The sequence below is a fragment of the Gambusia affinis genome, linkage group LG23 (genome assembly GCF_019740435.1).
Source record: "Gambusia affinis linkage group LG23, SWU_Gaff_1.0, whole genome shotgun sequence".
Lineage (NCBI taxonomy): Eukaryota > Metazoa > Chordata > Actinopteri > Cyprinodontiformes > Poeciliidae > Gambusia > Gambusia affinis.
The window spans coordinates 16,358,241-16,372,273 of NC_057890.1; the positions used below are offsets into that span (position 1 = coordinate 16,358,241).

General features: G+C 35.9%; 3 protein-coding genes across 13 annotated transcripts in view; 2 read left to right on the plus strand and 1 right to left on the minus strand.

Moving 5' to 3' along the window:
- The window catches only part of kdm7aa (lysine (K)-specific demethylase 7Aa), a 33,661-nt gene extending 28,369 nt beyond the window's left edge, over positions 1-5,292 (plus strand). For all 3 annotated transcript variants that reach the window (XM_044108709.1, XM_044108710.1, XM_044108711.1), the window contains exons 17-18: positions 566-870; positions 2,185-5,292. In XM_044108709.1, the coding sequence (XP_043964644.1) occupies positions 566-870; positions 2,185-2,273 (394 nt within the window). In that variant the 3' untranslated portion in view covers positions 2,274-5,292. The remainder of the gene's footprint in view (positions 1-565; positions 871-2,184) is intronic.
- Positions 5,293-6,321: 1,029 nt separating this feature from the next.
- ndufb2 (NADH:ubiquinone oxidoreductase subunit B2) lies at positions 6,322-8,357 on the minus strand. 2 transcript variants are annotated; one of them, XM_044108715.1, is made up of 4 exons: positions 8,146-8,357; positions 7,864-8,008; positions 6,525-6,595; positions 6,322-6,408 (listed from the first exon to the last, which is right to left on the minus strand). In XM_044108715.1, exons 1-4 carry the CDS (start codon positions 8,229-8,231, stop codon positions 6,405-6,407), a joined length of 306 nt encoding a protein of 101 aa, XP_043964650.1. In that variant the 5' UTR covers positions 8,232-8,357; the 3' UTR covers positions 6,322-6,404. The 2 variants fall into 2 exon arrangements, with proteins under 2 accessions (XP_043964650.1, XP_043964649.1); XM_044108714.1 differs by having other exon boundaries at positions 6,520-6,595; positions 8,146-8,356.
- The window catches only part of kmt2e (lysine (K)-specific methyltransferase 2E), a 45,503-nt gene continuing 37,988 nt past the window's right edge, over positions 6,519-14,033 (plus strand). For 4 of the 8 annotated variants that reach the window (XM_044108702.1, XM_044108700.1, XM_044108705.1 and 1 more), the window contains exon 1: positions 12,183-12,554. The gene's annotated coding sequence lies outside the window, so the exon portion shown is untranslated. Of the gene's footprint in view, positions 6,608-6,682; positions 6,722-12,182; positions 12,555-14,033 lie in introns of those variants that run through there. The other 4 variants (XM_044108707.1, XM_044108703.1, XM_044108706.1 and 1 more) reach the window with 2 other exon arrangements.

The window sequence follows — 14,033 nt, forward strand, 5'->3', positions numbered from 1 at the left end:
GCAAAATTAAGTAATTAATTCATTAATTACTTAGTTGATTAATTGTTAACTAAAAAAGGCTAATTGCTGAAAGAGCAACATAATCAGAGCAGTAATTAAGCCAAAACTGTACAAAATACATATATATTTTGTTTTTAAGATAAAAAAAAGTCTTATTTGTCTGTAAATATGTTCTACCCAGAACTCCTAAAGTAGGAAGAGTTTTGACTAAAGGAATTTTAAAATTTTAGGCGTCAAAAAGTTTATTTTCTTATTAAAAATTGAATTCAGTTCTTTATTTGTATTTTTAAATGAATTGCTTATATTGCTCAGAACAAGCCAAAGTGGGTAAATAATTAGCAGAATGTGCCCATTTTTAATTTGATTAATCGTCGGAATAACCGATTAATCGGTTAACCGAATAATCAGTAATTAAAATAATTGTTAGTTGCAGCTCTATATGATAGTTTTTTTGTTCATTTGTGTTGTTTCTATCTCCAAAAGTTTAAAAACTTGCATTGAAAAGTAATTTTATTGTGGGGAAAAGTGAATGAACGCCGTCTGACTGGTGACGTTTGGTTTGCAGAGAACGTCCTACCTCACCCAGCACAGAAGAGGCCATTCAGGGGATGCTGTCCATGGCTGGTCTGCTGGAGGAGGCGCCGTCGCCCCAGGAGTCCTGGTGGGCCGGTTCGACCCAACGCTCGCTGCAGGGGGGCAAGAGTCCCATGGACAGCCAGGGCAACAGCAGCAGCGAGGCCTGGGACAATCAAGGGCTCCCCAGCCCTGATACGGAGTACCAGTACTGTGACCCCTCCATGTCTCCGCCGCTGCACCCTTCCAAGAGGAACGCGCCCAACCCTCCACCCATCAGCAACCAGGCTACAAAAGGTTTGGCAGTCACTCTGCTCACTTTTAACAGAGAAATATTCTACAAAAGTCACTTTCTGAACATTTTTATACCTCAGTTTGGCTTTCAGCTGCTTCTAAAAACAATCCAAGTGCTAAAAAGAACATCTAGATGTTTTTTTTGTCAACTTAACATTTTTTGCTGTGTGGAAAATCAACCATTTGAAAAACTTTGGGAATGTTGCGTCAAATTCTACTGGCATTGCCCGTTGTCTAGCAACCCCAGCAGAGTTCCACCCGTCGCCTAGCAACGCAAGTAGAACTCCAGCACCTCTGGCCAGCTGGTTTTACTGCTGTATGCGCTGTACAAACTTATAGACTGCAAAAATACTAACTCTGACAAAGTATTTCTGTATAATTTACAAATGTACAAATATCTTGGTACACTAGAAATAAGACTGAAGTAACTTTTCAGCAATATATAGGAGTTCGTTTTAACTCAATAATTCCTTAATATTAATTTAAAAAGTACTAGTATCTCAGGTAGACTATTTAATTTACAACATGGGAAAAATGTATTATTATAAGTGAAATAACCTGCCATTTTTTATCAATATTAAGGAATTATTGATTTAAAGCAAAGTAATATCTTGCTCAAAAGTTACTTTTGTCTTATTTGAAATGTAATAACATTTGAAGATTTTGGTTTTGCAGCGTGTAATGTGTTTTTTCTCATTTTTATTCACAGTTCAATAATTATAATGTTCATTTAACCTAAATTCTGCCTCATACCATCTGATTTTAGTCGGCCACGAGCTCTTAGAGCTTTTCGGTAGTTTTATAGTCATAAAATTTTTAATTTTTCTGAATAATTTTTATTTATTATTTTTAAAAAGCACAGATTCCAACATAAGGAAAGCAGATCTAAAAATATGATGGTACTTTTATTGTTATTTGTGGAAATCCAATGCAAATATTGCAAGACGTGTTTCTTAAATTTATTAAATCTGTCTTTAAACACATTAACTTCTTACTTTTTAATTTATAGACAGTTATTAAGAGCTGCAAGTTACAGATGGGTCTGTTGCACTTTGTTTAGTGTAAAGTATGGTGGTGGCAGCATCATTCTGTGGTATTTTGCCTCAGAAAATGGGGCTAAATGTAGATTTTTTTTTCTTCCACTTAGGAATAATTTAATTCCTGAAAGAAATATTTAAGTTTGTGTGTAGTTATTATTACTTTTATTGCAGTAAATATCACAAAAAATTGCTAGTTGTCATTGATGCATCTTAAATATCTATATATTTCTACATAATTTGGTTTTATACTTATGTTTTTTTGTTGCTTTTTTTGCAGGTAAAAGGCCCAAAAAAGGAATGGCAACAGCCAAACAGAGACTTGGAAAGATCCTTAAACTCAACAGACACAGTCGTGTTTTTGTTTGACGCGCTTCCTGAAACTTCAAACTCAAAGAAAAAAAAAGATAATTTTCCATCAGTTCTCAAAGAATTTTTTAAAAAAAGAAGAAAGACAGAGAGAGAAAAAAAAAAATTTTTTGTCACTTTTGTGCCGGAGGGGGAAAAAAAGATGGAGACGACTGGATCTGAAAACACGCTCACTGTGCATGCTGAGGAGACAGGGTATTGAATTTGAGCAAATCTTCACAGGAAAACAATTAAAATAAAAGCACACTAAGAACAAAAAAAGGAGAATTGTGTGAATTTTCATGCGGATTAAATAGAAGTTTCAGCGGGCATTCGAATGGGACTAGGAAAACCTGCGAGCTTTGCTTCTGGATGAGGTCAGCGGGTTGAAACGTGGTGCTTCGAGCAATTAAAAGAAAAAAAATGGAGGCTGCGGCGAACTGAAATTTCAAAATGGTGCTTCTTGTTTTGTATTCTTCTTCCACCTGTGCTTTTCTTCCTCCCTCTTTTTATCTCAATCACACCAGCAATAATGACTTTGGCGCGAGAGGAGAGGCAGAGAGCGGAAAGAGAGCGCTGCCTCTCCCTGAATTTGTTTTCAATAGGATTTAACTTTAATTTATTTCTCATTTTATCAGTTTTATTTTCAATGTGTTTATGGATTATGTATTTATTAATTGAAAGAATTGATGATTTTATTATGAAATGACCATGAAACCTTCAGTTTTGAGGGTTTTAAGAGGTTTTTCTTTTCTTTTTTTAATCTTCAAACATTTTTGTAAATGTGGATGTTTTTAGTCTTGAGTAGCAGTTGACCTTCGACCTTTCTAACTTTCTGTCGTCACGAATCTTTTCCTTCTGCAGTTGACTTGAGCCTGTGTTGACTCCTGTCTCTTCCCAGTGATTGTTGGGCGATGTGTGTAGAGACTTAGGTTAGGTTTATTTCTTTCATGTCTTCACCTGAACATTCTCAGTTAGTGCCACTTAACTTTAATTAGCAAAAAAAAAAAAACAACAACAATTAAATATCTGAGCCACTGTGGTCGGTACAAAGTACTTTAGTAGTTTTTATACCCCTTGAACTTTTCCTATTTGTTACTTTAAAGAAATTTAATGATATACCAAGATAATAGTAGACAAAATTTTTTAAAATATTGGCACTTCATTCCAAGCAAATAATTTTAAATTGAATTAGTTTATTGTGGCTAAAATTATATTGACAACTACAGGGTGCTGAGTAATGCGCCAGAGGGGATTCCCATGACTGAAATTATACACTCTAAGGCAAATACAATAATTTTAAGTCTTTTTCTTTTTTTATTCAATATATTTATCATTTTCAACAACACTTCCTTCCTTTTTTTATCTAATAATTGTAAAGATAAAAATTTATAACCTCAGCATGATTCTGCCACCACCATAAATCCCCCCAGTGTTCAGTTCAGGGTGAAGTGCAGTGTCAGTTTTCTGACAGTTTTTTTTATTTTTTTTATTTTAGTTTGTACTAATTAAAGTAAGAATATATTTTATTATATATTTACTTTTTTTTTTTTTACTTTGGAGTCCCACAGCATGATTCTGCCACCTCCATGTTTTCCAGTGTTCAGTTCAGAGTGAGCTGCAGTGTTAGCTTTCAGTCACAAGCTTATATTTATCTTTTTGACTATTTGATATAAAATAGGAAAACATACATTATTAAATATATATTTGAATATATAGTTGTTTATGGCTACAAACTCTTGATTCTCACAGCATGATACTTCCACCACCATGTATTTTCCGCTGGAGGTGCTCTTTTCAGTTAAAAGTGGTGCACTTTTTTCTGCCACAGTCTGATTTATTTTTATTTTTACAAATTTATATTTGTGGCTAAAATTTTAATTCCCACAACATGATTCTGCCACCAACTAGCTTCACAGTGGAGACACTCTATTCGACTCAGAATTATGTACTTTTAGTTTTTCCCCAATATATTATTTAAATTAACCATTTTTAAACATGGCAACTAATCAGATTCCCTCAGCATTATGTTGCCACCACCAAGTTTTGAAGTAGAGATTGTGATTTTGGTGAATTAACTTTATTTTAGGAAGGAAGTTGGGGATTGTTTTAACTTAATGTACAAAAACAAAGGATTATACAATGCAATACTTTAGGTTTGTCATGTAAAAACTATAGTTTAAATTTAGTGGTTTTAAAGTGACAAAAATGGGGAAATGTTCAAGGGGTAGAAACAGTCAAAGTGTTCAGAAAAACGAGGAACCTCCGATGGGAATGTGTGAGTATTGTTTTTATTTTCAGTACCAGTGATGTTGTGAAACGTGAGCAGTTCTTCACTCTCAGGGAATGATGCCATGGACATTAACCTCCGATTAACCACCAGCCACATCATCACGGATGCAGACAGGATGCTCTCAGCTCTCCCAGGACTTTCAGGAAGTCCTGCTTCCGAGAAGCTGAGGTTTGTTTTCATATTTCCAAAAAAAGAAACAAAATAACCTCCATTTTGAGGTTTTTCAGGTTGCTGTCACCAGTCATTGTATCTTCCGCTGTTGTCCCTCAAACTTCCAAGTTGTGTTCAACTCAGTATTACTCATTCATCACCCTCCTGGAGTTGACCCTTGACCTCATCAGTGAACTGCCATATAGCTTTAAGACCATTCTGTGAACAGTGTGAGGCTGGGAAAACTTTTCTCAGGTTGACCTACAAGTAACTGTGTGATGATCGCCAGGCTGATTCCCTACACTACACTCTTTAACTTTTTCAATTCTTTGCATGTCAAGTCATTTAAGAATAAAAAAAGAAAAGAAAACGCGAGCTGGCCCGCAGGCAGGGTTTGTTTATAAGCTGTAGTATTCACACAGGATTTATCACCTCCCACCTCTTTTTTTTAAGCATTTGTGTTGTCGGTTCTTGCAAAAGATTGCTTCTGATTTTAAATCTACTAACACTGGCTAACTGTGACACTGTTGATGCGTTGCATTTGTTTCTGCATTTCAAAAATTGCTTGTAAATAAAACGAATGAAATAAAAACAAAACATGGATGTCCGCGCCTTCTTAAGTCTTAAATGTATGTATCTAAAATTAGAACGTTGGCAGCTAGCCAGCATTTTTTCAGTATCACAAGTGCACGTTCCTATTTCAATAATTGCTTGTAATGGAAATTAAAACGTCTTTATTGTTAAATTTTGTATGGACATAACTATTTCATTTCGTACATTGTATTTTCCCCCTCGGGAGCCTTTTTTTGTCAGCCACATTGGTTTAAATCGCACTCGACGCAAATATCCAGACCGTTGAAGCTGCCGCTGCTAGTTAGCAGCTAGCTATTTCCGTCTATCATGAGTAAGTGCAAATTTATCTCCCGATTGCTGAACGAGTTCCGCATTTTAGAAATAGCTTGTAAATGAAATTAAAATATATTTATTTTTCTTAATTTAAAATGTCTTGACATGATTATTTAATTCCGTATAGTCTGTGTAATTTTTTTCTCGCGGGACTTTTATGTCAGGCAAATATTTGAGTCGCTGTCAGACGTTTTCGTTCTACCGTTGCCAGCTAGCTTGTTAGCTTTTTTTTTACGTCTATTCTGGGTAAGTGCAAATGTATCGCCAGCTGGCTAGACGAAGTTCGTACATTTCAGTGGAAACATAGAGCTTGAATTATATTGCAGTACAAATAGTTTTAAATAATCTTTAGATTTGAGTTGGCAAAACTCTGAATACTGCTGTTAAACTAAATTTAAATTGAAGGCTTCATCCACCACCGTCGAATTTCTTTAACGTCACAGGCGGATTTTATAAAATTAACTCTTTTGGAGAGAAATCGACCTGAATTAATTAAAGTAAAAATCTTGATTCTCAAAATGCATTAATCAGTAATTATTTTCACAAGAGGGGCAACAATTTCTATAATATTTTGAAAATATTCCATCTATTTTCAAAAGTCTCCTTTCGTTAGCGGTTTTTATAAGAACAAGAGTTAAGACTTCAACTCTTTAAAATAAACGTTTCCTGGTTTTGTTATTTAGTAACTTGGTTTTTTCCCTAAAAAAATCAACAGAAAAGTGTCAATTAAAGATAACTTTATTATATGTACAACAACTTCAGAACATCTGCAGGATTTCTAGCAAAACTGCTTCATTTTGTTGTCATCTGCAAAAGAAATACGCTTGTTTAGAAACAGTGGAAACAGTATTTACTTTAAAAATAAGTGAAAGTCGTTTCTGAACCAAACTGAGGTTTATTTAAAACAAAGAGGAGCACCTTACTCCTCGTCATCTGGCGGGATGCCGAGCTCCTCGTCTGTCCACTTGGAGGCGTCAGGCCATGGGAAGTGACCCTGTAAATAAAGGTAAGAATCGTCTGTCAACATTCAGCTTTTCACAACCACTTCATTAGATAATTAATTATTTCCCTTCCACTGCAGGATTACATCTTTGGAAATCAACATAACATGCAGGATGAGGTGAGTTGTTGTTTTTTGTTTGTTTTTAAATTTGTTTAGGCAAACCACTTTGGTGATAATGGTACGAAACAATTGTTTATTTAGAGTCCAACTCATTTTCATTTAGGGCCATCAAGATCATGAATTAAATGTTTGATTGTGCCAAAATCTATTGATTAAACTCACTAATCACTGTTGAAATTATAAAAATACATCTTTAAATGGAAAGAAAATACTGAACATCTTTTCACAATGACTAGTCCCTCCAGTATTTCAAAATTTTGTTTACTTTCACAATTAAAATCACAGATTGTTGTGAAGCTAATTTAGAAATAGTTGCAAGAAATTGTGTGTCTATTAATGACAGTAGATATGATGTGAAGTAGTTTTTGAAAACAAACAAGAAATCTAATGATAATTGGACGCTTTAGTGAAGCAGAGACAGAAGTGTAGAAGAAATACTGCCACCTGCAGGTTGGAGTTAGCATTACCTAAAGTCAATGCTTTTGACAATTTTGCTGAAAATTAAATTTAGAAATATGATTTTGTGCAAAAAGTGCAGGGATTTATTTTTTTACTTTCCATGAAAAACTAGCAGGATTAATTGATGTAATTTAGCAATATGCAAGTAAAAGCAGCTTGGATTTTATTAAAATATTTAAGCACGCAAAGTTTTTATTTATTATTATTATTATCTTATATAAGGCCTCATAAGAAGCTATGGTGAGCCGGATTTGGCCCCCAAGCCTTCAGTTGGACAGAAGTTAACATCTTGTTATATTTGACATCATTAAGTAAGTTCAATTCATGTGATTTAGAGCCTTTTGCTGCAAAATCTCAACCATTTATGCAGCCTCCCGTTTTCTTTAACGCAGACATGGAGCCGCTGACTAAATTTGGATTAAACAGAACTGCAAATAATTGATATTCATTTTAATTGTATTTTTTGATTAGTTCTTTTTAAGACTAGTTGTGGGTTTAGAAAGCGTTTCACTAGCGATGTTTTCTCGTAACATGTAATTACACTGTAATATTTTTACTTTTACTTTCTACTTAACATCATTTAATACAAAAACACGGTGGACAAAACAAAAAAAAGATTAAGATCTCAGTTAAGAATAAATTATAAAGTATATATTCTAGGTTGGCTCTGCCTCACGTACCAGGACCGCATCTGAGTCGTGCCATAGGTGCCAGAGGATCCAGAACCACATAAGCCCGCTGATCAACTCCGACTCGAACTTCTGGTTCTTGGTTAATTGTGGATACTGTCTGTACTGCGGCTCAATGTGCGGTCCGCCGCTGGCCCTGCAACCGAAAAACGCGCGTTAGATGTCTGCAATTAACCAGGCTGCACCAAAATACTGTTTATGTTCCTCCTGTGGATTTATGCTAACATATATTCGGGTAATTCCGCGGCTAGGCTAATGTTGTAACTAGCTTACTTTCTGCTGGTTATTCGTGCTGGGCCGTGCCTTAGCAGCCCGGTTCCGGCCCGTAGGACTCCGAACGCCCTTCCAAAGGAAGACATGATCGATAATTTATTAAAACCCCGTCCAGTAAGGGGTTAGATGTGGACGAAATGCTCCCGAAGTCACCTTCTCTGTCTAGTCAATAAACGACCTCGGAACAACGTCAGCTCCGATTGGACAGGAATTGACGTCACCGTTTGTGGATTCGGTTAACACGGCGCCCTCTGTCGGGCGTATAAACGTATTTCTCACAATGTTGGGATATAAATATAATGCCTGCGATGGCGTATTAGGGCCATTGCAGATTGAAAAGAAGGATTAATACATTTCCACCAAAAAACGTATAAAACTAGAGAAGAATTTGAGAAATTCTCTAGAAACAACAAGAAAATTTCTGAGCTCCAGAAGTCAAAATATTTGAGCGCAAAAAAAAAAATCATATTGAGATTAATCAGAGATTTTTTTTAATGTCTGAGTTTAAAAATTTTTTAATATTCTACAAAAATATCAAGTTTCAAAAGAAAAAAAAGAGAAGGTCAAAAAGAGTTTTTTTTCCTTAGTAAATCTTCAACCTTTCAAACTCAAAAATGTCTGTTAATTAAGATTAATCTCAAAATTCGAGTCTTTTCTAGCTAATTGTCAACCTTTCAAGCTCAAAAACTCCCATGTTTATTGTAGAAAATATCTGAAATTATTCTCAAAATTTCTGAATTATTTTGACAAAAATATATTCCTCTTTATGTACGCTGTTATATATACTTAATGGTTGATAATGTTTGGATAAAACAAATCTGTAAAACTGGGCCTGACTTTATATAGGGCCTACTCACTTATCAATTTACAGTAAGTGGCATAAGTAAAATAATTTTGTTAGGGCCCACATCTTCCTAAGTTCAGTCCTGGGCACTGGAGTAATAAATACAGCATTGTGTATAATCTATTCTGTATAATTGAGTCTTAGTTAAGGTAATTCTTGTGGTTGTCTTATAGAATGTTACTGTCTAGAAATGTGAGTAAAATGGCTTATTCCATTTGAAGTGACCTCAGATGCTTTAAGAATAAACTGGAAAAATTAGAAACTACACCTCCATTGACCAAGGAGCAGTATATATAAAATAAAAAACCTATTATTTTTCCTGCTTAAAGAGGATGTGGACTGGAAAATTTAATTAAATCATAAATGTCATTTTAAAATTATACCTAGTTTAAGATTTTCATTGCCAACAGTAATCACTTATCTTGTCCACTAGATGGGGCTAAACCTAAACTAATATTTAAATTGAATATGGTGTGTTCCAATTATCTTTAACACTATTACGGGAAAAATTTGGTGCTTGTGTAACGTAAATCTGGAACTGCTGGGATGATTTAATGTTTGCTGTCGTGTGTTGGACTTTCCCCGTATCAGAGAAAATATTTATCTTCTCCACCAGCACAGCTCAGGAAAAAACAACAACCCGAAAAGCCAAGTCATAAACTCAAGATCAACCTCTCGGTCTGAGGTCTTTCGGTTAAGAACAATCCAGGGCACGAAAACAGGAAATAACATTGCTTCGAGAACGCGCACGGCGCCGCCGCCCTAACAAGGAGAGAGAGAAAAAAACTGGACGCCATCTTCTTTTAGGTCGAGATCCATCTTCACCAAATAAAAAGAAGGGTACATCTCATGATTTGACAGCTATGCCGTATATTTTGTGTAGACACAACACGTTACCGACAATGGCTGTTTTAAATGGTAATTCATATGAATGCTTTGTCCCTAAACGGACATCAATGTGACATTGTTACCTAATGGCGCCTGGCCGTTAGTGCTCTCCGGTTGCGCCCCTCTCCCCTCTCAGCTCAGTGCCCGCCCACAAATACTAACTGCATGATGTCATCATAAACCAACCATTTCTTTAAAAAAAAAAAAGACAGTTTTCATCACTCGCTTTTTTTCTTTCTTTCTTTTTTTAAGGGACTATCACAATTCCCATATCCCACCATCAAGTCTTAACGTGAAGAAATCGAAATCATCTTCAAAAGAAGAAATAAGATGGCGATCGAAAAAAAATGCGTTCTTCTTTCCATGTAATTCGACCTGTGATGTCTGTGTCCTCAACGGCCGCAAATTTCCGACTTTTAAACCGGAGCAGAACAGACCGAGCCTTTTATACTGCTGCCGTCGTCCTCAAAGTTTGCGCGAGCACCAGCAGTTGCTGCTGTCTCGCAAAAAGGCGCATGCGCCAGTGGGTGCAGTTCAGGGTGGGGGAGGGTCGACGAATGGAAAGGATGAGAACATCCTCCCTGCACATATGATGTCAAAGGGATTTCTACATACACACTACTACTTTAGAGAGGTGCCCTTTGATTTTACTCTATACAACCTTACTTCAAGTAATACATTAAGTAATAGGGACTGGTAATACACATTTTACACTGAATTTAGCTGAACAAATGCATTTATTTTTATTTTTCTGATCATGCAGTGGACTTCAGACTACAAACACCCATTTAAAAGGCCAAATTTTGTGATGTAAAATGAGAATTTACATTTTTTCCCCCACACAGATCAAGTGAAAAAACAAATTAAGCTCTTAGTAGGATAAAAACATCTAGCTACCTATATATGTAAACTTACTTCAAGTCTAGCATTCTCTTTTTAGCAACAACTCCATGTGGATTTGTTGAATGGTTTCTTATTAAATGTTTCTTGTGGAGTCTATTTGTCCACAATTTAATTTTATCCCATAAAACACTGCTCTTGTGTAAGGAGGTTACATAACAGCTTAGCCTTCTGCTGAGTTGTTATGGATTTGGGTGATCCTTTACAAGCCTGCTACTACTAAATTCAAATCCTAGTATTGTTTAATAAAAATGTACCCCAATAAATACTGTGAAAATATATTATTACGTATAATATACAAGAAGTAAAATGTGTGAAAAGAGCAATAGTAGGAATGGATCTCAAATTTAAAGGAATTAATATCTTATTTAGTCTTTTTATTTATTTATGCAGTGGGGAGAAAATCATAGATTCACATGTATATACCATTTTTTGTATGAACTTGTAAGGTGAGTCCCCACTAAAACTAACTTCTCAAGAAAAGTGCAGGATTTTGTTTTATTATTCTGTTCTTTCCATCCTTGGTGGGGAAAATAGGAAGCAGGAGAGGAAGCAGTTAATTGGTTTAAACAAAACCTCCTGATAAAAACATTCCGACTCCTGACTTCACTTTCAAAAGATTATCACTTAGATAATGACGGTTTAAAAACAACACAAAGTTACTCTGGAGTCTATGATTTAAGCCATCAAAAACCATACGTTTAAAGTGAAAAATGCTAACTAATTTTACATTTAGAGTTTTTTTTATTACATCATACTCTATTTTGTTGTTATATAAATCATATTTTAATGCTGGAATAAATGCATAATACATGGCCCACAATTCAACAGCCATGCAAAAATGGAAATTATTCTAAAATGTAAAGCATGGTTAAGCTAAAAGAGAAATTATGCTGAAGTTGTACTAAAATGAAAGTTACTCTAAAACTAAACTTGCGCTAAAGTAAAAGTTGTGCTAAAACTGAAGTCATGCTAAAAGGGAAGGTGTTGTGTTGTGGTTTTTTGTTATTGTGTTATGGGTTTTGCATTTTGTTGACCCTTCTAAGTCACCATATTATTCCACTTTAATCTCGGAAAAAAGTTTATTCTCGTCATTTGTTTTTCAAACATTTTGACATAATTAACAGATTTTGCTTAAATTGTCTAAGCTGGGGAATAGTTATAAAACGCAAGGTAACATGGGTAAACAGTACCTATATAATTTACCCAGCAGCTCTATTTATCTAAATGAATACATACTGAACGTTTTTATACAAAATAATTTGACGTGGTGTAGCTGAACAGAAAGACATCCTGGAGATTTTTTTTTTTTGAAGACTCGTTCTCGTGAACGCGCAAGGAGACCGATCACGGCGCCCCTGTCAAACGGAGAGTGTAGCCCCGCAGAATGTGGAGGCGGAGCCCGTTCGAGGGGGAGGCGGAGTCTCGGGAGTCCTGGCAGGGCCGCCATTTTTTGCACAGGGAAAAGAGACTGGTTTGAAGGGATCTAATTTCTAAAAGTCGCCGTTGACTGGGGCTCTAAGGCTTTTTCTAACGGTTTCGAGTCCATTTTTCGCTACATTTGAGGAGCCCCAACGTAAAACAACTGGCGCGTATTTTCTTCAGAAACAGGAAAAGGAACCTTAAGAGAACACGTCTGAATACAAACATTTTAAACCTAGGCTAGGAATCCGCAGTGTGTGTACTGAAGTATTGTTTTGGTTGTGGAAGCTGCGACTGGGGTCTCACCCAGGTCCCCATATTCGCTATTCAAAGCCTCCAGAGTGGACTTAAAAAGGTAAGTTAACTGTATTATGTGGCGATTATAGATTAAGGTTAAATGAAGCCTGAACGTGTATTGTTGTCTATAGTTAGCTAGCATGGTGTTACCTGCTAACATATCAGCTGAGAGTAGCTTGCTAACTCTCTCTTGAACCTTAGTAAATCAGAGTATCTAAGCGCTAAGTTTATTTCGCTTGTTTTATGGTGAGCAAACCTTTAAAAGTCTTACAAAAGACTATACATTTCTACTAAAATCATGGAAGTTCTCAAGCCAACTGACCATTTGCTAACTAGCGCATGCTACTATCTCAAATTAGCTTGACACAAACCGAATAAGGCTTTGACTTCTCATTTATAACCTAGTAATGCACTACGCCACCCATAAAAAGAGTAAATATTTTGTAGAAGTCATAAACAGATTACAATGACAAGCGTTTGTAAAGTTAGAGCAGGGTTAATAATACTAATTTGGAGTAACGTAACATGAAAAAGCTACATTACATTGATCTGTCCACAGTCAAAACTCTCCATTGAGAACATTAACACTTCAGAGTGTCTGTTGGAAAACCCATCGGATGCTTTCCGATCAGCGGCCACACATGAACAGATGTGAAGTGGGAGTCACTCGGGTGTTTTAGTTTGACATGCTGACACTGCGGGCCATATTGCGCACAGTTTTATTCGCTTTTGTGTACATACATTAAATATGGGCAATGCGAGAGTCTATAACCCCATTGACCGACCGCGTTTTAGTGGAAATCTCCACCTCACTTGCATAGTAAATTAACTAGCGGGATTTTTGTCTGTCATATTTACAAATAACCCAATTTCATTACATCTAACCTCCGATCTTAACCTTCATTTGATTTTAATTGCACAGAATTAGATTACCTCAATGCAGATTATTTATTTTAAATATAGAGCAATCTTGCAGCCATATTGTGATCCCTTACACTACAGAGTGCAACACCCTTTATTACCATGCCGTTATATTGCTCTACATTTGATAAAAACCTGTCAACAAACGCGCTTGCTCGTTTTATTATGTTGCAAATGTAGTATTGGTATTTAAAGAACTAAGTAAGCGCTGCTTTTTGGAGTTGCCTCGCCTTACAGTATCATTTCCGTTCAGAAAAAAACCTATACAAAACCACCGCTCAAATCCGGAGAACAATGAGCCTTCAGATAAACCGATATGTTTAGTTTATGTCCCAGGCAACTTAGAGCAAAGCCAGTTGTTGAAATACCTTAAATGCTCGGGGTTGCATTACAGTTCCTCCTTAGTTTTGGATTCATAGTCGAAGCAGAATAAATAAAACCTCCAGCAAACTCATTATAGAAAACGGATATTTTGCTACTTTAGAGCTCAGATTGAGGTTTTAGTCACTTATTTTAGAGTTGGTGTGTGTTGGGATCAAACGCTGCAGCCATGGGGGAGGGGATATTCCATTTAGGTTCTCAATAAGCATCTCTCTTAGTCATCCTGTGCCCTGCC